The 17,818-nt window shown below is 65.6% G+C and overlaps 4 protein-coding genes across 4 annotated transcripts in view; 2 read left to right on the plus strand and 2 right to left on the minus strand.

Annotated features, from left to right (window-relative positions):
* SULT2B1 (sulfotransferase family 2B member 1) overlaps positions 1-3,032 on the plus strand; it is a 20,659-nt gene extending 17,627 nt beyond the window's left edge. Inside the window, 3 exon segments of the mRNA XM_074302656.1 lie at positions 85-473; positions 1,677-2,533; positions 2,841-3,032. Of these exon segments, the coding sequence (XP_074158757.1) occupies positions 85-473; positions 1,677-2,533; positions 2,841-3,001 (1,407 nt within the window). The 3' untranslated portion in view covers positions 3,002-3,032.
* A 123-nt stretch (positions 3,033-3,155) lies between these two features.
* On the minus strand, positions 3,156-5,842 carry FAM83E (family with sequence similarity 83 member E). The gene is given in 7 exon segments (XM_074307385.1): positions 3,156-3,603; positions 3,779-3,970; positions 3,972-4,112; positions 4,114-4,231; positions 4,492-4,616; positions 4,727-4,894; positions 4,972-5,842. Coding segments are annotated over 7 exon segments (1,437 nt in total). The 5' UTR covers positions 5,437-5,842; the 3' UTR covers positions 3,156-3,375.
* A 790-nt stretch (positions 5,843-6,632) lies between these two features.
* On the minus strand, positions 6,633-8,834 carry RPL18 (ribosomal protein L18). The gene is made up of 7 exons (XM_074307384.1): positions 8,383-8,834; positions 7,921-8,007; positions 7,530-7,637; positions 7,260-7,358; positions 7,023-7,146; positions 6,869-6,938; positions 6,633-6,748 (listed from the first exon to the last, which is right to left on the minus strand). Exons 1-7 carry the CDS (start codon positions 8,383-8,385, stop codon positions 6,673-6,675), a joined length of 567 nt encoding a protein of 188 aa, XP_074163485.1. The 5' UTR covers positions 8,386-8,834; the 3' UTR covers positions 6,633-6,672.
* A 3,959-nt stretch (positions 8,835-12,793) lies between these two features.
* On the plus strand, positions 12,794-17,744 carry SPHK2 (sphingosine kinase 2). The gene is given in 7 exon segments (XM_074307393.1): positions 12,794-13,291; positions 13,883-14,340; positions 15,316-15,465; positions 15,576-15,670; positions 15,810-15,925; positions 16,027-16,667; positions 16,669-17,744. Coding segments are annotated over 6 exon segments (1,941 nt in total). The 5' UTR covers positions 12,794-13,291; positions 13,883-13,961; the 3' UTR covers positions 17,229-17,744.
* The last annotated feature ends 74 nt before the right edge of the window (positions 17,745-17,818 follow it).

Raw genomic sequence — 17,818 nt, forward strand, 5'->3', positions numbered from 1 at the left:
GGCGCGGGGTGGCCCCGGGGGGACCGCCCGATCCTCCCTCTTGTCCCAGGCGCCTTCACTCTTGTAATTCCATGCCCTGCCCAGGAGCTGAGCTCCATCCAAAAGGAAAACATCCCGCAGTTTAAGGCAGCACCCTGGATTTGGGGAGACCCACGGCCTCCAGCCTGGGGGGGCAATGGTGTGCAGTGGCCAGAGCCCCAGACTCGGGGTCGCCTCAGACGATGGCCAGCCCTGCACAGGGGTGGCGGGGGCCCCCTCGGGTCTCCTCGGCTACAAAACGCAGCTCTGGTCACCTTGGGGTCCCTTCCGACTTTACCACCTCTGGCTTCTCGGAGAGGGAAGAAGCCCTTGGGAGAGTCCCTCTCTCTGGCCGGGGGTCCATCGGGGGCAGCCCACAGGACACTCACCTGGGAGGGGGGCCGCCGACACCGACCCTTCAGAGGGACCCTGACCACGGAGAGGAGGACCTTACAGTGAGGGGCTCGGACCCCCCCTCTTACCGCCCTGAGAGCCTGGGGGCTAGACGCGCACAGTGACTGGCAGGGAGCCTGCCGCCGCCCCCAGAGCCCACACAGTCCTGGCCGTTCCAAGTGGCCAAGGCCACTTCTCTGCCCCCCCCTCGGGAGTGGACTGCCCCAGGGAAGGAAATGCCTTCATCTCTCCCGCCCTCAGTTTCCCCATCTTGAAAATGGCACAGTTGGAATCCCTTTAAAACGAGGGGGCGGGGACAAGGGTGGAAGACCCACCGTGTGCCTTTAGGTAGGGAGATGACAGTGGGAGTCAGCGCGGGACTCCCCATGCTAGACTAGAAGAGGAGCTGGACAACACAGGAAAAGGGCTTTCCTCCCCAGGACACTCTCGTTCCACATGGAAGCCCCTCGCGACCCCTCCTTGCGCCCCAGAAAAAGCAGAAGGGACCGAGAGTGGGGGACAGCCCCCAGCAGGTCTGCCAGAGTCCCCGAGCCTCTAAGGTTGGGGCTTGGTCGTGGGTCCGTGCTTGGAGCCACTCTCTGCAGCACTGTTTGTTTGAGGGAATTGTTCCTTCTCGCTTAAAATAATAGCTAACGTTTGTTCGATGCGCCAGTCACGTCTGACCGGGGACCCTTTGGGTTTCTTGGCAGAGAACGGGGCGTTTGCCGTTTCCTTCCCCGGTTCATCCAGATGAGGAAACTGAGGCAGGCAGAGGGCAGCGTCTGAGGCAGGATCCCGGGCCGGGCTCCTCCATCCAGCTGCCCTAACATTTACACCCCCTCCGGGCAAACGTTTTATTCCTGGAAGGCCCCTTTCAAGATGGGGAGACCAAGGCCGACAGGCGGGATTCGCCCAGGAAGACCCGAGTCCTAGTTGATGCATTTGAAACAGGCTTTAATGAGAGTGGGCCGGCTCTTTGTCTCTTCCGCCACCTAGTGGCTGCAAGCAGCCTTGCTCATATTCCCTTGTCAAATAACGCCCCAGGCCCCTTTGCGCCCATTTTTCTTCAGGCCCCTCGTGGTGAGGGACGCCCTCATTCTTAACGCACAGAGCGGGTTCTCCCGGCTCTTCTTCGGGCTCCCTCGTTAGTGGGGGACCCCTGCCCCCTTGGCAGCCTGTTGCCCCCATCCCCATTGTTAGGGGCTGCGGCGGAGGGGCTTCTCCCTAGTCCTCCCTCTCAGACCTGTACCGCCTCCTCCCGGAAGCCTTCCCTGCCCCCCCCCCCCCGCGCGGTTCGGCGCTTCCCGGAGCCCCAGGGCCCCGCCCGCAGTGGACACCCCTGCCGGGCACCCACGCAGGGCGCTGGCCAGAGGGGAGGCCGGCAGGACACCAGGAGGGAGGCTCTCCGGGCAGGCGGAGTCAGGGCCCGGCTCCCGAGAGCCCGGGAGAGGCGCTGCGGGGAAGCCGGGGCCGGGGCCCCCGGAGCCCCCCCGCCCCCGGCGTCCCCCAAGCCCCCCCCCCGCCCCGCGGCGTCCCCGAGCCCCCCCCGCCCCGCAACGTGCCCGAGCCCCCCCGCAACGTGCCCGAGCCCCCCCGCCCCGCCCGGAGCCCCCCCGCCCCGCGGCGTCCCCTAGACCCCCCCCCGCCCCGCGGCGTCCCCGAGCCCCCCCCCGCCCCGCGGTGTTCCCCGAGCCCCCCCGCCCCGCGGCGTCTCCTAGACCTCCCCCCCCCCCCGCCCCGCGGCGTCCCCGAGCCCCCCCCGCCCCCGCGACGTGCCCGAGACCCCCGCCCCGCGGCGTCCCCGAGCCCCCCCCCCCGCCCGGAGACCCCCCGCCCCGCGGCGTCCCCGAGCCCCCCTGCCCCGCGGCGTCCCCCGAGCCCCCCCCCGCCCCGCGGCGTCCCCTGGCGGGGAGGCCCCGGGTCACCCCCTCTGCCCCGCAGGACCTCCGGGGCTCCGTGCGGCGCTTGTCTGAGTTCGTGGGCCACCCCCTGGAGGAGGCGGCGCTGGACTCCGTGGTGGAGAACTCGGATTTCCGGACCATGAAGGAGAACACCATGTGTAACTACACCTTGCTGCCGTCCATCATCCTGGACCATCGCCAGGGGTCCTTCCTGCGGAAAGGTCAGGGGGCTGTGGGTGGGGGGGGCAACTTCTCAGGGGGAGGCCTCTGGGACCCTCTAATCCCATATCCCCATTTAACAGGAAGGGGAAACTGAGGCTAGCTGGGGGGGGACTTGACACTCATTGTTTACGGGGCCCCACGCCTGGTAGGTGCCAGGTCATGGGATTAAAGAGTCCATTTTCCCGAGGGAAAACTGAGGCTGACCAGAGAAGCTCAGCGCAGCTCTCCTGGGCCTGCCGGAGGGGAGGGGAGGAGGACCCAGCGGGGAGACCCCGGCCCTCAGCGCCCCCTTCCCTGCTGTCCCAGGGGTGTGCGGAGACTGGAAGAACCACTTCACAGCATCCCAGAGCGAAGCCTTCGACCGCACGTACCGAGAGAAGATGCAGGGGCTGAAGACCAGCTTCCCCTGGGACGAGGACCCTGGGGACACCAGCCCAGCCCTGGCCCCGGGGGCCTGGGACCTGTAACCCCCGGAAATAAAGACCACACAGCCCCAAACTTGTCCTGAGTGACTTCCTGAGTCGGCCCGGGGGCCAGGGGTGGGGGCGGGGCTGCCCGAGGGCCGGGCTGCCTGGGGGCCCGGGGGCGGGGCCGGCCTGGGAGCCAGGGGTGGGGGCGGGGCTTCCGAGGGCGGGGCCGGCCTGGGAGCCAGGGGTGGGGGCGGGGCTGCCGAGGGCGGGGCCGGCCCGGGGGCCAGGGCTAGTGCCAGTGTGGGTGGAGGCCGGCGGCAGCAGGTGCCAAAGGCGGGGCGGGGCCCTGAGTCACAGCCAGGCCCCGGGCTCTCCCCGCAGACAAGTACCTCGATCCGCCCTCGGAGAGCACGCGGCCGGCGGGGCCGGGGTCAGTGGTGGGCGCCCTGGCCGGCGCGGTCGAGCTGCCCGCGGCCCCGTGGCCCCTGGTCCTCCCGGAGCCGCCGCGGGGATGGGGCCGGGTAGTGGAATCGCCCCGGGGTCACGGGCCGGGCAGGCTGGGCCCAGCGTCGGGCCAGGGCTCTGGGGTCCTCACTCGCGCCCCGCTGCCTCATCAGAGCCATGGCGGGCGTGTCCTGAGCGCCCCACGCGGTCTTCGGCTAGAGTGGGGGCAGAGGGCCCCGTGAGGAGGGGCCGGCAGGAAGCAGGTGGCCCTGGTGCCCGGGAAGGTCAATATTTGCCCAGGGAGGGAAGGCTGGGGGAAGGCGATGGCGGGCCAGGAGGCCGCTCCGGTGCCCAGCCGCCCCCCCCTCCCGGCCCGGGCTTCTCACTCACCTCTCTCCCCAGTCTCCCGTCCCCGTCACTGGACCCGGACAACTGGGAGAGGGAGCTCAAGTCCCACAGGGACCGGCTGGGCCGGGCAGGGGGGCCGCTGGCGGCCCGGACCCTCTGCATGCTCCTCAAGATGTCGCTCAGGGCGGGCCCAGCGGGGGAGGGGCTCTGGGAGCTCTCCGGGGCCTGGGGGGCGCCGGGGGTGACGCCGCGGAGCATCCTTCTGGGGCGGAACCGAGACGGGGGCCACGGAGCGGCGGCCGGCGATGTGGTGGGGGCTCCGGGCCAGCTGCACTCCCTCCAGGACGCTGAGGAAGGGGCCGGGGGGAGGGGGAGGGGGCCAGGGGCCGCGAGGCAGCGTACAGCGTCCGGAACTCCCTGTCAAAGGCCTCCAGCACCTCCCCGGTCAGCAGCGTCACCAGGTTCCGGTGCAAGCGGGAATCGCTCCAAGTAAAGCTGGGGAGAGGAGGGACGGCCCAGGGGGTCGGAGCGGCCCCCCCCAAAACACTGCCCACCTGCCTGCCTGGGGCAGGGCAAGCTCCGTAGGAGGGGCTGCTTGACGGAGGCGAGCCCTGGGCCCTCAGGAGCCGGGAGAACCCCCCATCACTGCCTCGTGCTGGCTCCGCTCGGCCCTGATCCCTGTGACCCAGGGGAGACCCCCCCTCCTCCCCGGGGGCGCAGTCAGAAGGCCGGAGCTTCTCCCCGAGGGGCCACACCTGTAGGAGCCAGTGATGACCCTGTGTCCGTCCAGCAGCACAAACTTTTCCCTCATGTCCCCCGTCACGTGCTTCTTCCTCCGGCTCTGGAAGCCACAGCCTCGCAGGACGGGGACCTCGAGGTTCTGAGGAGGGGAGCAGGGACCCCTGGGGTCAGCCCCAGCCTCCCCCGCTCCCATGGGCCCCTGCGGCAGGAGCGAGGGGGAAGGGCCCAAAGCTGGGGAGGGGTCGCTACCTCCGAGGCTCGGGGGTTCACCCCCAGCTGCTGGGCCAGGGCCAGGAAGGCGGGAAGGTGGCGCTGGTCCAGGAGGACGTAAACAGGGACTCCACGGCGGCCGGCGGCCTCCCGAAGGTCCAGCAGAAGATCAGGGTCCGTGAACACATCCATGACCACGGCTACAAGCTGGGGGGAGAGGGAAGTGGCAGGCGCCTGGGCCCCCGGGGTCGGCGAGCGGGGGCCGGGGACCTGCCGGAACCCACCTTCTGGGCCTCCTGGATAGCCTTCCTCACCAGCTCCTTGATGGAGGGGTCCCCGTCCGCAGGCGGCTGGGTGTAGAGCCGGGCCCGGGTGGCGCCCTTCCCCGGCAGGGCCTCCGGCCAGCCCAAGCCCAGCTCCGGAGGGGGCTCGTCCGAGGGGCTCGGGAAGTAGGTCAGGCTGCTCAGCTCCGGGAGGCCCACCGGCCCTTCCTGCCCTTCAACGGCCCCCGCTCTCCAGTCCTCGGCCCCGGCCTCCAGGCTCCGGACCTCCTCGGCCGCCAGGAAAGGCAAGAGCTTCTCCCGGAGCAGGCAGGAGGCAAAGGCGCCGGCGCCCTCGCTCAGGAGGGTCTCCAGGGCCAGCCTCTGGCCTTCAGAGTACAGGAGGGTGGGGTTTGCCTCGCCCAGGGGGGTCTTGTCCGATGCCCCTTCCCCAGAGTCGTCCAGCGCCGCCAGCTGGGAGGCCGCCATGGCCTCGACCCCGCTCGCTGCCCTATGGAACCGGCCGTCTTGGCTCCTCACCTCTGCATCTTGGCCCGTCCCAGAGGGGCTCCCGCCCAGCACTCAGTGCCCTCCCACTCCCTCAGGAGCACATCAGGAGCCCCTGCCTCCAGTAAGCCGAAGCGGTGGCCCCGTTCTGGGCCCCCTCTGTGGCCCGGCTCTCAGACTGCCCCCGTGCCTCAGGCCGATGGCTAAGCGGTCACCCTTCCCTGGATAGGCAACAGCCCTTCACTGCGCCCCCTGAGATGAGCCTCGGCCCCTGCCGGGAGGGGGAAGGGGGGCTCCAGAGCACAAGGTCCAAAATCCCTGCCTGGAAGGGGAGAGGGAAGCGGGAGTGAGCCCAGCCAACCTGGCCGGCCCCCAGGGCTCCCCTAAGACCCAGAGGCCCCAAACCCCGCATAGGGAAGGGCACAGCTCCGAGCCGCCCTGCCCCAACTGGGGACAACCAGACCTGGAAGCCCGGAACTCCACCCACCCAACTCAGGAGCAGCGCCTTGGGGATGCTTGCCCTCATGCCAGTCTCTCCAGTGCCCCAAACAAGGGGTTTGTCCTTCATCCCCAGCACTTCTCATCCTGCCCAGTCCCCCATCCTAGCCCAAAGCTACAGCCCCCCATCCTTGCACAGATCTCCAGGCCTCTTCCCTCCTGGTGGGACCTTCATGACCCACTTCTGCCTCAAGACCCCATCCCTCCCCCCAGCTCAGTCCAGGAGAATCCCTACTTGTTAATCCGAAGGGGGCAGCCAGGTACCCCCGTCATTCGGGCCCCGTGTTGGCACACCTCAGCAGCTCCTCATTCATTCTAGGACTGGCCCAGCCAGGGGAAGGATCAGACTAATGGGGACCCAGCCCTGAATGTAAACAGAAGGGCCTGGCCTTGGGAAAGCGGGAGGCTCCCTGGCACCTGGAGGGGCAGCGGCTTAGTGCACACCAGCCCCAACAGCCAGATCCTCCACTGGGGCCACACCTTAAGGTCACCACCTTGCCCACCCCCAAGCATCGTTTGTAAAAAGCAGAAGCCTGCAGATGGAGGAGGGGCGGGTGCCTGGGAGGAAGGGGAGGACACCTGGGTCCCTGGAGGCGGGCAATAGCATCCTCAGCCAACTAGTGCTGGGTGGCCACCTGTCATCACCCCCCACCCACTCTCAGCAGACACAGACAGAAAGGTGTGGTCCAAAAATCTTTAATATAACAAGGAGAAAGGGAGTTAATTTTTGTAGCCTCGGCTGGCACGGCGACCCCTGGCACGCTCGAACTTCCGGCCCTTGGATCGAACGTAGGGTCTGGGGAGAGGAAAAATAAGAGCGTTTAGCCCATTCCCTGCCCCCAGGACCCCCCTTCTTCCCCAGCCCAGTCCCTGCCCCCAGCACCCCCTTTCCCATCATCCTCTCCCCAATGCTCACTTGGTGTGGCTGTGGGGAGTGCCAGGAGCCTTCCCGAAATGCCTGTACACCTCACGGCCCTTCCGGGGACCTGGAGGGGAGCACCAGACACAACATTTAGCATCGACCCCTCCCCTGAGCCAGTCCCTCCCCCCACAACTCCCCAAGGGCTCACCAGACAGCAGGACTGTGCCTCGGCCCTTGGGGGAGCTCATGGCCAGCTGGTCAAAGGTGAGGATCTTCCCTCCAGCCTTGAGGATGCGGCTTCGGGCATTGCTGGTAACTCGAAGAGCACACACCTGCTCCAGGGAAGGAGGACTCAGTCAGGGGGCCAACCCTCCCAGCCAAGATTTCCCAGAAGACCCAGGGGCCCGACCCACCCACAACAGGATTCTGGAACAGAGGCGCCCACCTTCAGCTTGGGGACATCCTGGATCCTGACGTCATCGGTCACAGTCCCCACCACCACGGCCGTCTTGTTTTCCCTGCCTGGCAGCTTCATCTTGCGGATCTGAGGAAATAAGGAGCACAAGGAGAGCTGGACACATGCCCACTGGGCCAGGATCTGGGGGTGTGGGGGTCCTTAATGTGCAAAGGGAGCTTCAGATACTTGCCCCGCTTTCCTCAGTCTCTTCATCTGTGAAAAGAGGTGAGACCTCCCCCCTCCCGGCCCTAAACTCACCATTCGGCTCAGGGACAGGGGGGGCCGGTTAGTGCGGCTCATAAACAGCCTTTTCAGGACAACCTTGTTGAAAGTGGAGTTGGTTCTGCGGGCCAGGAAGCGATACAGCTGGATGGGAAGAGGCAAGAGACGCAGCGTGGTCAGGGCCCTGCACCCCGGGGCCCATCCTCGGCCCACGGGACTCCGGGGCCACGCAGTCCCGGCACCTCCACGAACTACACTTCCCACAATGCCCCAAGGCAGAAAAGTCACCCCATTCCCGTCGGGTCGAAACCCGGGCAGAACTGCACCTCCCAGCAGCCTCTACGGCCGCAAAGACCTCTCCACTCCCTAGGGAGAGCCCCGGGGGCTGCTGGGAGCCGTAGTCAGCCCACCTCGAGCCGGGCCTCACCTTCACCAACAGCCGCAGGTAGATGTCCTGACTCTTGGGTTCCTTGCGCCGGACTTTCCGGTCCTTGTTGTGTCGGATGTCGACTCCCTGCCCCGCGGAGAAGCAGAGGGATCTCTAAGCGCTTGTCGTTAGGTGTCGAGGGAGGGGGAGCGGGGGCCAGGGGATACCCGGGCGCTTAACGGGCGGCAGGGGCCAGACTAGGCTTCGCCGGGAGAAAAGCGGCGCAGGGCCCGCGGATCCCCCAGCGCGGAAGTCTGACGGGGGCCGGAGAGGACTCCGCCGCTCCGAACCGCCCGTTTCTCCCCATCCTCCCCCCAGACTCCTCTCGAGTCACGTCGGGCCCCCGTGCCCCGCCAATGAGGGCCCCAGCGGAGGCCGGGGACGCTGCGGGTCCGAACTAGCTCGTCCCCGGCCTCCTGCGGGCCCGTGCTGAACAGATGTCGGCGGATTCCCCGCACTTACCATGCTGGCGCCCTCCCGAACACCGGCCCAACCAGGAAAGACCGACGAGCCGCGAAGCACGCTGGGAAGGCCCGCAAAGAGGTCGGCGTGCCTGACGTAGCGGCGGAATGGGCGGGCACGTCGCGCGCGACACCGCCTCTCTGGCGCGCACGGCCTCCTCTCTATGGTCGCCCCTCCAGTCGTTCGGCGAGGGGAGGGGCCGGTGGTGGCGCAGGGCAGGGCGGCTGCGCAGGCCGGGCGGCGGCGCTCTAGCCTCGTCGGCGTCTCGGTCGTCAGGCACAGCCGGCCTGACTGGGTGGAGCGCACAGACCCTCCCCGGCTCTGGGTGCCCGCCCCGTCCTGCCAGCTGTCCAACCACAGCCCCTCCCGAGGCGCAGGCCCCGGACCCCGCTCCCCGTGCCGCGTCTGAGCTTGACCCCCGCGACACCCCGGGCCAGTGGTCAGACCGGCCTGGCCAGGCTAGGGGGCGTGGCAGCGTGAGGGAAAGAGAAAGAGAGAGACGGGCTCGGGAAAAACAGAAGGGATCGTGAGGGAGGGAGACAGTGAGAGGAGAAAGGGGCGGAGCTCGAGAGAGACTGGGACAGAGACGCGGGAGAGACACAGGGAAAGAGACACGGAGAGACACGGAGGGACACAAGGGATCGTGGGGGGGGGAGACAGAGACAGGGAGAGAGACAGGGAGAGACACTGAGAGACACAGAAGGGATTGTCGGGGAGGGAGTCAGAGACACGGAGAGACACGGAGGGACACAAGGGATCGTGGGGGGGGAGACAGAGACAGGGAGAGAGACAGGGAGAGAGACACGGAGAGACACGGAGAGACACGGAGGGACACAAGGGATCGTGGGGGGGGGAGACAGAGACAGGGAGAGAGACAGGGAGAGACACTGAGAGACACAGAAGGGATTGTCGGGGAGGGAGTCAGAGACACGGAGAGACACGGAGGGACACAAGGGATCGTGGGGGAGAGACAGTGAGAGGAGAAAGGGGCGGAGCTCGAGAGAGACTGGGACAGAGACACGGGAGAGACACAGGGAAAGAGACACGGAGAGACACTGAGGGACACAAGGGATCATGGGGGAGAGAGACAGTGAGAGGAGAAAGGGGCGGAGCTCGAGAGATACTGGGACAGAGACACGGGAGAGACACAGGGAAAGAGACACGGAGAGACACGGAGGGACACAAGGGATCGTGGGGGGGGAGACAGAGACAGGGAGAGAGACAGGGAGAGAGACACGGAGAGACACTGAGGGACACAAGGGATCGTGGGGGAGAGAGACAGTGAGAGGAGAAAGGGGCGGAGCTCGAGAGAGACTGGGACAGAGACACAGGAGAGACACAGGGAAAGAGACAGGGAGGGACACAAGGGATCGTGGGGGGGGAGACAGAGACAGGGAAAGAGACACGGAGAGACACGGAGGGACACAAGGGATCGTGGGGGGGGGAGACAGAGACAGGGAGAGAGACACTGAGAGACACAGAAGGGATTGTCGGGGAGGGAGTCAGAGACACGGAGAGACACTGAGGGACACAAGGGATCGTGGGGGAGGGAGGGAGAGACAGGGAGAGAGACAGGGAGAGACACTGAGAGACACAAGGGATCCTGGGGGAGGGAGGGAGAGACAGGGAGAGAGACAGGGAGAGACACTGAGAGACACAGAAGGGATTGTCGGGGAGGAAGACAGAGACAGGGAGAGACACTGAGGGACACAAGGGATCGTGGGGGAGGGAGGGAGAGACAGGGAGAGAGACAGGGAGAGACACTGAGAGACACAGAAGGGATTGTCGGGGAGGGAGACAGAGACAGGGAGAGACACTGAGGGACACAAGGGATCATGGGGGAGGGAGGGAGAGATAGGGAGAGACACTGAGAGACACAGAAGGGATCCTGAGGGAGGGAGACAGTGAGAGGAGAAAGGGGCGGAGCTCCAGAGAGACTAGGACAGAGACACGGGAGAGACAGGGAAAGAGACACGGAGAGACACGGAGGGACACAAGGGATCATGGGGGAGAGAGACAGTGAGAGGAGAAAGGGGCGGAGCTCGAGAGAGACTGGGACAGAGACACGGGAGAGACACAGGGAAAGAGACAGGGAGGGACACAAGGGATCGTGGGGGAGGGAGGGAGAGACAGAGAGAGAGACAGGGAGAGACACTGAGAGACACAGAAGGGATTGTCGGGGAGGGAGACAGAGACACGGAGAGACACTGAGGGACACAAGGGATCGTGGGGGAGGGAGGGAGAGACAGGGAGAGAGACAGGGAGAGACACTGAGAGACACAGAAGGGACTGTCGGGGAGGGAGACAGAGACAGGGAGAGAGACACGGAGAGACACTGAGGGACACAAGGGATCGTGGGGGAGAGAGACAGACTTTGAAAAACACTGGCAAGGCAAACAGAGAAGGGGTAGTGAGGGTGAGATAGAGAAGGCGTCCTAAGGGACAGAGACGGAGGTGGGGTGTGAAAGACAGAGAGCAGGGGGCGGGGAGAGATAGAGGCAGAGAAAGGTCAGACAGAAACTAATGGAACATCTAAGACAGGGACAGGGAGAGCAAGAGAGACAGGGACCCAGACAAAATCAAGAGACAGAGAAACCGAGGCAAAGCCAGAGAGGCAAGAGGAGGTGAGGACGGAGCCGAGACCAGGAGGCCGCGAGACAAAGGGGGAGGCTGAGGACGGTTGAGATTAACCTGAGATCCAGGCAGGAAGAGAGAGCTTGAAACAGAAACAAGAGAGCCCAAGAACAAAGACCAAGAGCGGGAAATAGAGGCACAGGTGGAGACCAAGAGAAGGAAAGAGAGAGACAGAAACAGCACAGCAGCAAAGGGCCAGAAACAGAGAAAGGAGCAGAGCGGCCTCCCGGCCCCCCGCTGCCTCCTCTGCCCTCAGAGCCATTTGCTACCAGGGCCCTGACCTCCTTTCCTGACCAACAAGCTGAGACAGAGAAAAGAAACAGCGGCCCCTGCCTCAGGCCCAGGTCTGGGGGGGGGGGGGGGCTCGTCTGCACTCTTGGAGAATGGCTTTCAACCGGTCTGTGAACTCGGCTTTGTCTCAAGAGTCTGACGCCCTCTACCCCCTTTTCTCTCTCCCTCAACATGGTTTTTTCCCCCGTCTCTGAGGCCTTATTGTCATGTCCAACTCTCCGTGACCCCGGCTGGGGGCTCCTTGACAAAGATACTGGAAAGATTTCACCTTTCCTTCTAAGACCCATTTTACAGATTTAGAAACTGAGACAAACAGGGTGAAGTGAGATGCCAGAATCATAGTCGGGCTCTAAGGCCATTTGCTTTGTACACTGTGGCGCCATCTAGCAGTGGACAGAGCCCTGGGTTCCAGCAATACTGTCCCCCCCTGGCTGTGTGACCTTAGTCTGGTCCTTTCCTCTGAGCGTAACTCCCTGTCCTGGAGCCTTGGCTGGGAAGGAAAGGGCGTTGGATTGTTTGGTAGGTAGGAGCCCGTGACTCCTGCTTCTTTGTGCTCTTCTAACACTCAGCCCTGAGCCTGTGCTGCAGCTGTGCTTCCCGGAAGTCTTTTCCTGCCTCGGGTCTCGGGCCCCGGGGTCTCCCCGTCTGCTTTTGGCCATGCCTCGCTGTCTCCGGGGGGCCTGTTCACTGACTCAGTCCTCTGCCCCCCATTTCTGAGTGTCACTTTCAGGCTCTCTCTGTCTCTCTCATTTGGCTGAGGCAGTTGGGATTAAGTGACTCGCCCAGGGTCACGCAGCCAGAAAGTGTTAAGTGTCTGAGACCACATTTGAACTCAGGTCCTGGTGCTCCATCTACTGCATCACCTCGCTGCCCTTCGGGTCTTTCTTTCAGGCTGTCTGTGTTTCAGGGTCCCCGTTTCAGGTCCCTGTTTGAGGCTGTCTGTCTGTTTCAGGGTCTCTGGTCTGTTTCAGGCTCCCAGGCTCTCTGCAGCTGCCTGAATTGTGTCTCTGGCTTGACTTTCTGCATCTTTCTGCTCCTGCCTCGGGGTCTATTTCTTGCTCTGTCTCAGCCTCTCTGTTTCTCTCAATGTTTCTGCCTCTCTGTGTTACTCCCGATCTTTGGATCCCAAGGGACCTCTGCCTCTGAATCTCTCTCTGTATGTCCCGGTGTCTATCTCCCTACATGCCGGCCTCTCCTGGGGCGGGGCCAGCCGTTCAGGAGAAAGGCGCCTGCGCGGGCACCGCCCGTAGCAAAAATGGCGGCCACAGCTCGCAACCTCCTCCGTTATGGCGCTGCTTCTCGCGAGAATCGCAAACGCAAAGCCTCCCGCCGGCTAGGCCGGCCGGAGCCCCGCCCTCTCCGCAATTTTATTGGTTCATCCAAGTCAGACCTATACTTCAATTGGCTTAAGTTCCACACACCTCCCTCCCACCCCTTCCCCTCCCCACAGTCCTCAGGACCGATGCGGGAAGGCCGGTCCGGGAGGGGGCGGGACTTCCGGGTGTGAGGAGGAGGCGGGGTCAGAGATACTGACACTGAGCAGAGATTGAGGGGGAGACGGAGGTTGAGAGACACGAGACTACGAGAGACTCAGACTGAGAGTGATGCTCAGACTAAAGAGACTGTTATAGAGACGCAGAGATCGGGAGACGCAGAGACTGATGAGACTTGGAGAGACAATAACTGGAGACAGAGACTTGGAGAGACAATAGACAGGGAGACAGACTTTGATAGACAACTTAGAGACGGGGGAGACAACTTGATCGCTGGGGGAGACAGATTGGGGAGACAGTAACTCGGAGACGGGGAGACAGAGACCCCTCGACTTGGGCTGCCAGGGCGAGGAAGATGAGACACTGAGGGCGTCCGAGAGCAGGATGGCGGGGGAGAAGCGGGGACGGAGCTAGAGAGAGCCCCGCAGCGGGCTGACCCTCGGGGAGCGCAGGGATGGGGGCCTGACGCCGGAGCTGCCGGATCCCGGAGGGTGAGAGGGCGTGGCGGGGGCTGGGAAGGAGGAGCAAAGGTCAGGTGTGGGGCTGGGTGGGGCGGGGGCGGGCCGGCGGCGGCGGGTGTCGGAGCCAGAGCAGGACCTTGGCCAGAGACACTCGGCCGGGGCCCAGGTCAGTGCCGCCCCAGCCCAGCTCCCGGGCCCCTCCTGCTGCAGTCCCTGACGGCCCGCCAGAGCGGCCGCTTCTCTGGCACCGTCCCGCTGGCCCGGCTGGCCCTCAGCCCCTGGATGCAAAGTCCTCTGGCTCCTCCGTCCCCGGGCTCTCCGGGGTCTTTCTCTCTTGCCCTCCTCAGTGCTGGGCCGTGGGGGGTTGGGGGAGCGGCCTGATCCTCTTCTCTCTGCCTCATGTCTGGCTATGAGGGTCTTTAAGTATCCCCCTCCCCTTAGGGTCTGTCTCCTTGGCCTGGGGGTGGGGGCAGAGGCCCTTTGGCCTTGACTTCTTTGTGGGGGGAAGGAGCTCCAGAGAAGGGGCTCCGCAAAGGGGCTGCTCGGTAAGGGCTGTGGGAATGGGCCCCTCCTGGTCTACAGGGACCAGGCCCTAACTTCTCCCTCCTTCTGTCCCTGCAGATCCTGGCGTTGGGGAAGAGCTGAGCTGACCTCGCCCTGATCCCCAGGCGGCCCAGGCCAGGTGGGGCCGGGTGGGGCCATGGCAGGCACCCCCCTCCTGCATGGGGAGTTTGGCTCCTATCCAGCCCGAGGCCCCCGCTTTGCGCTGACACTCACCCCAGTGGCCTTGCATGTGCAGCGGCTGCGCCCCAGACCAGAGGCCTGGCCCCAGGGCGGCCTGGTCCCTCTGGCCGAGGTCTCTGGCTGTCGGACCTTGCGCAGCTGCTCCCCTAACGACTCTGCTGCTTACCTGTGTGTCTACACTTATCCCCGGGGCCGGCGGGGGGGCCGCCGGAGGGCAGCTCGGACCTTCCGGGCTGACCGGGCCCCCGACTACAAGGAGAATCATGCAGAAGCCCAGCGCTGGGCGACTGCTCTCACCTGCCTACTTCGAGGGGTGCCCTTGCCCGGGGACCTTGGTGAGCTGCAGGGCCAGGGTGGGCAAAGGCCGCCCAATGGCGGGGGGAGGGAGGCCAGAGGAATGTGGGGGCTCCAGGTGGATGAGCGGGCCCCGGGCTCACAGGGGAATGGAGTGAAAGAGGTCAGGGCCTGAGGAGATGGATGCTGGGAGGAGGCCTGGAGCCCCTGGAAGGGGGGGTGCCCCGCGAGTGGGGGACATGGAAGGGCCAAGAGCTGCCCCAATAAGGGAGGGAAAGGTGGTGGTGCCGAGCGGAGCAGTCCGGAGCCCACGGTGGAAGGGCCCCCAGGAGGGAGAGAACGAAGCCTGAGGAGCCCAGGAAGAAACACACCAGGGGGGCTTCCTGCGCTCTCCACCTGGGGCATCTCTGTCTGTCTCTGCCTCTCCCTCTCTCGGTGTCTCTGTGTCTCTCTCTCACACACACACCCAGCTGACTGCAGCTCTTTGTGTTTCTGCACTTCTGAGGGCAGACACCCAGGAGCCCCAAGAGGGTGGGCCCCAAACACCATGCTGTCTCCCCACCTGCCTCCCAGGGCTCTTTCTGTCTGCGTGATTGGAAACCTGGGGGCCCAGGGGATTAGGTGGGCGGCTCCTGTAAGCCAAGAACAATTAGCTCCCCTTTCTCTGCCCACAACACCCTCACGGCTGGGCAGGGCGCCAGGACACCTGGGTCCAAAGAACAGAGTGGATGAAATATCAGCCTTCTCCATTGTTCCCCGTTGGAGTGGGTGGTGTGGGAGATGCTGGAGCCTCGAGGGGTGGGGGGAGGGGATGCCAGGGCGTGCCCCAGAGAAGGGTCACGTGGGCAACTGGGGGTCCCCAGAGGGTACGCAGGGAGAACCTGGAACCACAACTCCCAGCCGGGCCCGGGCTCGCTGGGTTCCCTGCCGGAGGGAGCTCGGCCCCAAAGCCTTCTGGGAGTTGTAGTCTGTCACTTCCAGGACGTTTGACACTTTTTGTTGCCCCTTTGCATCAGAGATCACACCTGAGCTCTTGCCCCGGCCCCCCCGGCTGCTCCTATTGGTCAATCCCTTCGGGGGGCGGGGCCTAGCCTGGCAATGGTGTAAGAACCACGTGCTGCCTATGATTTCCGAAGCCGGCCTCTCCTTCAACCTCATCCAGACGGGTGAGCTCGGGTCTGGTGGGGGTGGGGGTGCCGAGGACCCCGAGGTGGGGCGAAGGGGGGCTGGCAAGGGCCCGTCCCCCTCTCACCCGTCCGGGCGCTCCTCTCCCCAGAGCGGCAGAACCACGCCAGGGAGCTGGTGCAGGGGCTGCGACTGAACGAGTGGGACGGGATCGTCACCGTCTCCGGAGACGGCCTCCTGTACGAGGTGAGTTGGGACCCCGGGCCCCTGCGGCCGAGCTGGGGGCCCCCCCAGCACCTCCCAGCCTCCGGGGCCTCCGGGCCGGGCGGCCCGGCACAGCCTCCGGGGGCCTTGGGGCACCCACGCAGCCTCCCTCTGCCCACAGGTGGTGAACGGGCTCCTGGATCGGCCAGACTGGGAGGAAGCTGTGAAGATCCCGGTGGGAGTCCTGCCCTGCGGCTCCGGCAACGCTCTGGCTGGAGCCATCAATCAGCATGGGGGGTAGGCAGGGGGCCTCCCCTTGGGCTCCTCCCCTCCCAGCACGCTCCCGGGGGTCAGGACGTGGGTCAGCATCTCCGCTCCCTTCCCTCCCTCTCCGGCAGGTTCGAGCCCGCCATCGGCCTAGATCTGCTGCTCAACTGCTCCCTGCTCATGTGCCGCGGGGGCGGTTCCCCCCTGGACCTGCTCTCGGTGACCCTGGCCTCCGGAGCCCGCTGCTTCTCCCTCCTCTCCGTGGCCTGGGGCTTCGTGTCTGACGTGGACATTCAGAGTGAGCGCTTCCGGGTTCTGGGTCCGGCCCGGTTCACCTTAGGCACCGTGCTTCGGCTGGCTTCCCTCCACGTCTACCCAGGCCGTCTCTCCTACCTCCCGGCCTCCCCCCCGGCCTCCAACGGCCCCCCGGCTGCACCCCAGCCTCTTCCCCGCGCTGCCTCCGAGCTGGCCCTGGCCCCGGCCCCGGCTTCGGCCCCTTCACCAGAAACACACTCCCCCTTGCACCGCTCCGTGTCAGACCTGCCTCTGGCCCGAGGGCCAGAGTTCCCCCATGGGCCCCAGGAGGACCCCTCGCCCTCCCCTCCCCCTTCCCCAGGGCCCTGCCTCCTGTCCCCTGACCCGCCTCTCCCCCCTGGGCCTGCCTCCATGGGCCCCAGCCCCCCTGACTCTCAGGCCTCTCCCTGTAGTATCCCTCCCTCTGAAGGGCTTGGGGAACTCCGGGCTCCCCATCCCTCCCCCTGCCCGGCCCCCCATGTCCCCTGACCCACAGACTTCCCCGGATCCCATGGCTTCTCCCGATTCGGAGTCCCCTGCCGCCAGTTCCCTCCATGGCCCAAAGGATGACCTGTTGCCCCCCCTTGGCTCCCCGCTGCCCCCAGGCTGGGTGACCCTGGAGGGTGACTTTGTGTTGATCCTGGCGCAGTCCCCGAGCCACCTGTGTGCTGACCTGGTGGCAGTCCCCAATGCCCGGTTTGGGGACGGGCTGGTGCACTTGTGCTGGGTTCGAGGAGGGGTTTCCAGGGCCTCCCTGCTCCGGCTCTTTCTGGCCATGGAGAGGGGGGGCCACTTTGGCCTGGGCTGTCCCCAGCTAGGCTACGCTACCGCTCGAGCCTTCCGCCTGGAGCCGCTCACCCGCCACGGCATCCTCACAGTGGACGGGGAACAGGTGGAGTATGGGCCTCTCCAGGCCCAGATTCACCCAGGCCTCGGGACCCTGCTCACAGGTCCTGAGGCCTCGGGATCCCACCTGGCCGGGGGGGAGGCCTGGGGGCCCAAGTGTGGCCCGGTCCCCTGGGGAGGGGGCAAAGCCTAGCAGCCTGAGCCTGGCTGATAGGAAGTCTAACCGGGCCCGGGCCTGCTAGTTGGGGGGAGGCAGGCAGCCTGAGCCAGCAGGTCCATAGCTTCCCTGTCCGGGGGTGGGGTGGGGGGGTGGCCTCTGCTGGAGGACGGAGCTTCGTCCCCGGGGCCACTGGCCCGTTCCTCTCTCGTCTCAGGGGACGAGGCTGGTCACCCCGAGCCAGCCTCCACGCAGGGACCAGGCAGGAGATTGTCTCCAGGACCTCCGGAGGGCAGAGCCTCCCCCTCCTCAGCCCCATGATGGGACCCAGAATGTGGGGGGCACCGACGGCAGACTGCCTTCCTTGGGCCCCCAGATGGGGGCTGCCCCTTCTGCCTCCTTTGCTCCTGGTGAGCATCCCCCCCCGTTCTTTTGCACTAGGACCTCCTCCCAGAGGGGTGGGGCAACCCCCTGTCCCAGTTTCCCTCCTCTAGCCCAGTGGTCTTCAAGGCTACAGCCTCTATGCAATAAACAGTAACTACGCTTGCTTCAGCCCTTTGGCCCTTCCTACGTCGGGGGGAAGGGGGGATTCACTTTATAGAAGGGGGGCTGGGGACACGGCCTGT

This window comes from Sminthopsis crassicaudata, chromosome 3 (assembly GCF_048593235.1).
Source record: "Sminthopsis crassicaudata isolate SCR6 chromosome 3, ASM4859323v1, whole genome shotgun sequence".
In the NCBI taxonomy this organism is placed as follows: Eukaryota; Metazoa; Chordata; class Mammalia; order Dasyuromorphia; family Dasyuridae; genus Sminthopsis; species Sminthopsis crassicaudata.

Bases quoted from the DNA above. Each gene is read 5' to 3' on its own strand.
- RPL18 (XM_074307384.1), bottom strand. The intron at 7,638-7,920 runs GTGAGGCCCGGC...CTTCCCATCCAG, and splicing joins ACCTGCGGCTGTTGGTGAAG to CTGTATCGCTTCCTGGCCCG. The intron at 6,749-6,868 runs GTGAGCATTGGG...TCCTCTCCCCAG, and splicing joins ACTCCCCACAGCCACACCAA to ACCCTACGTTCGATCCAAGG.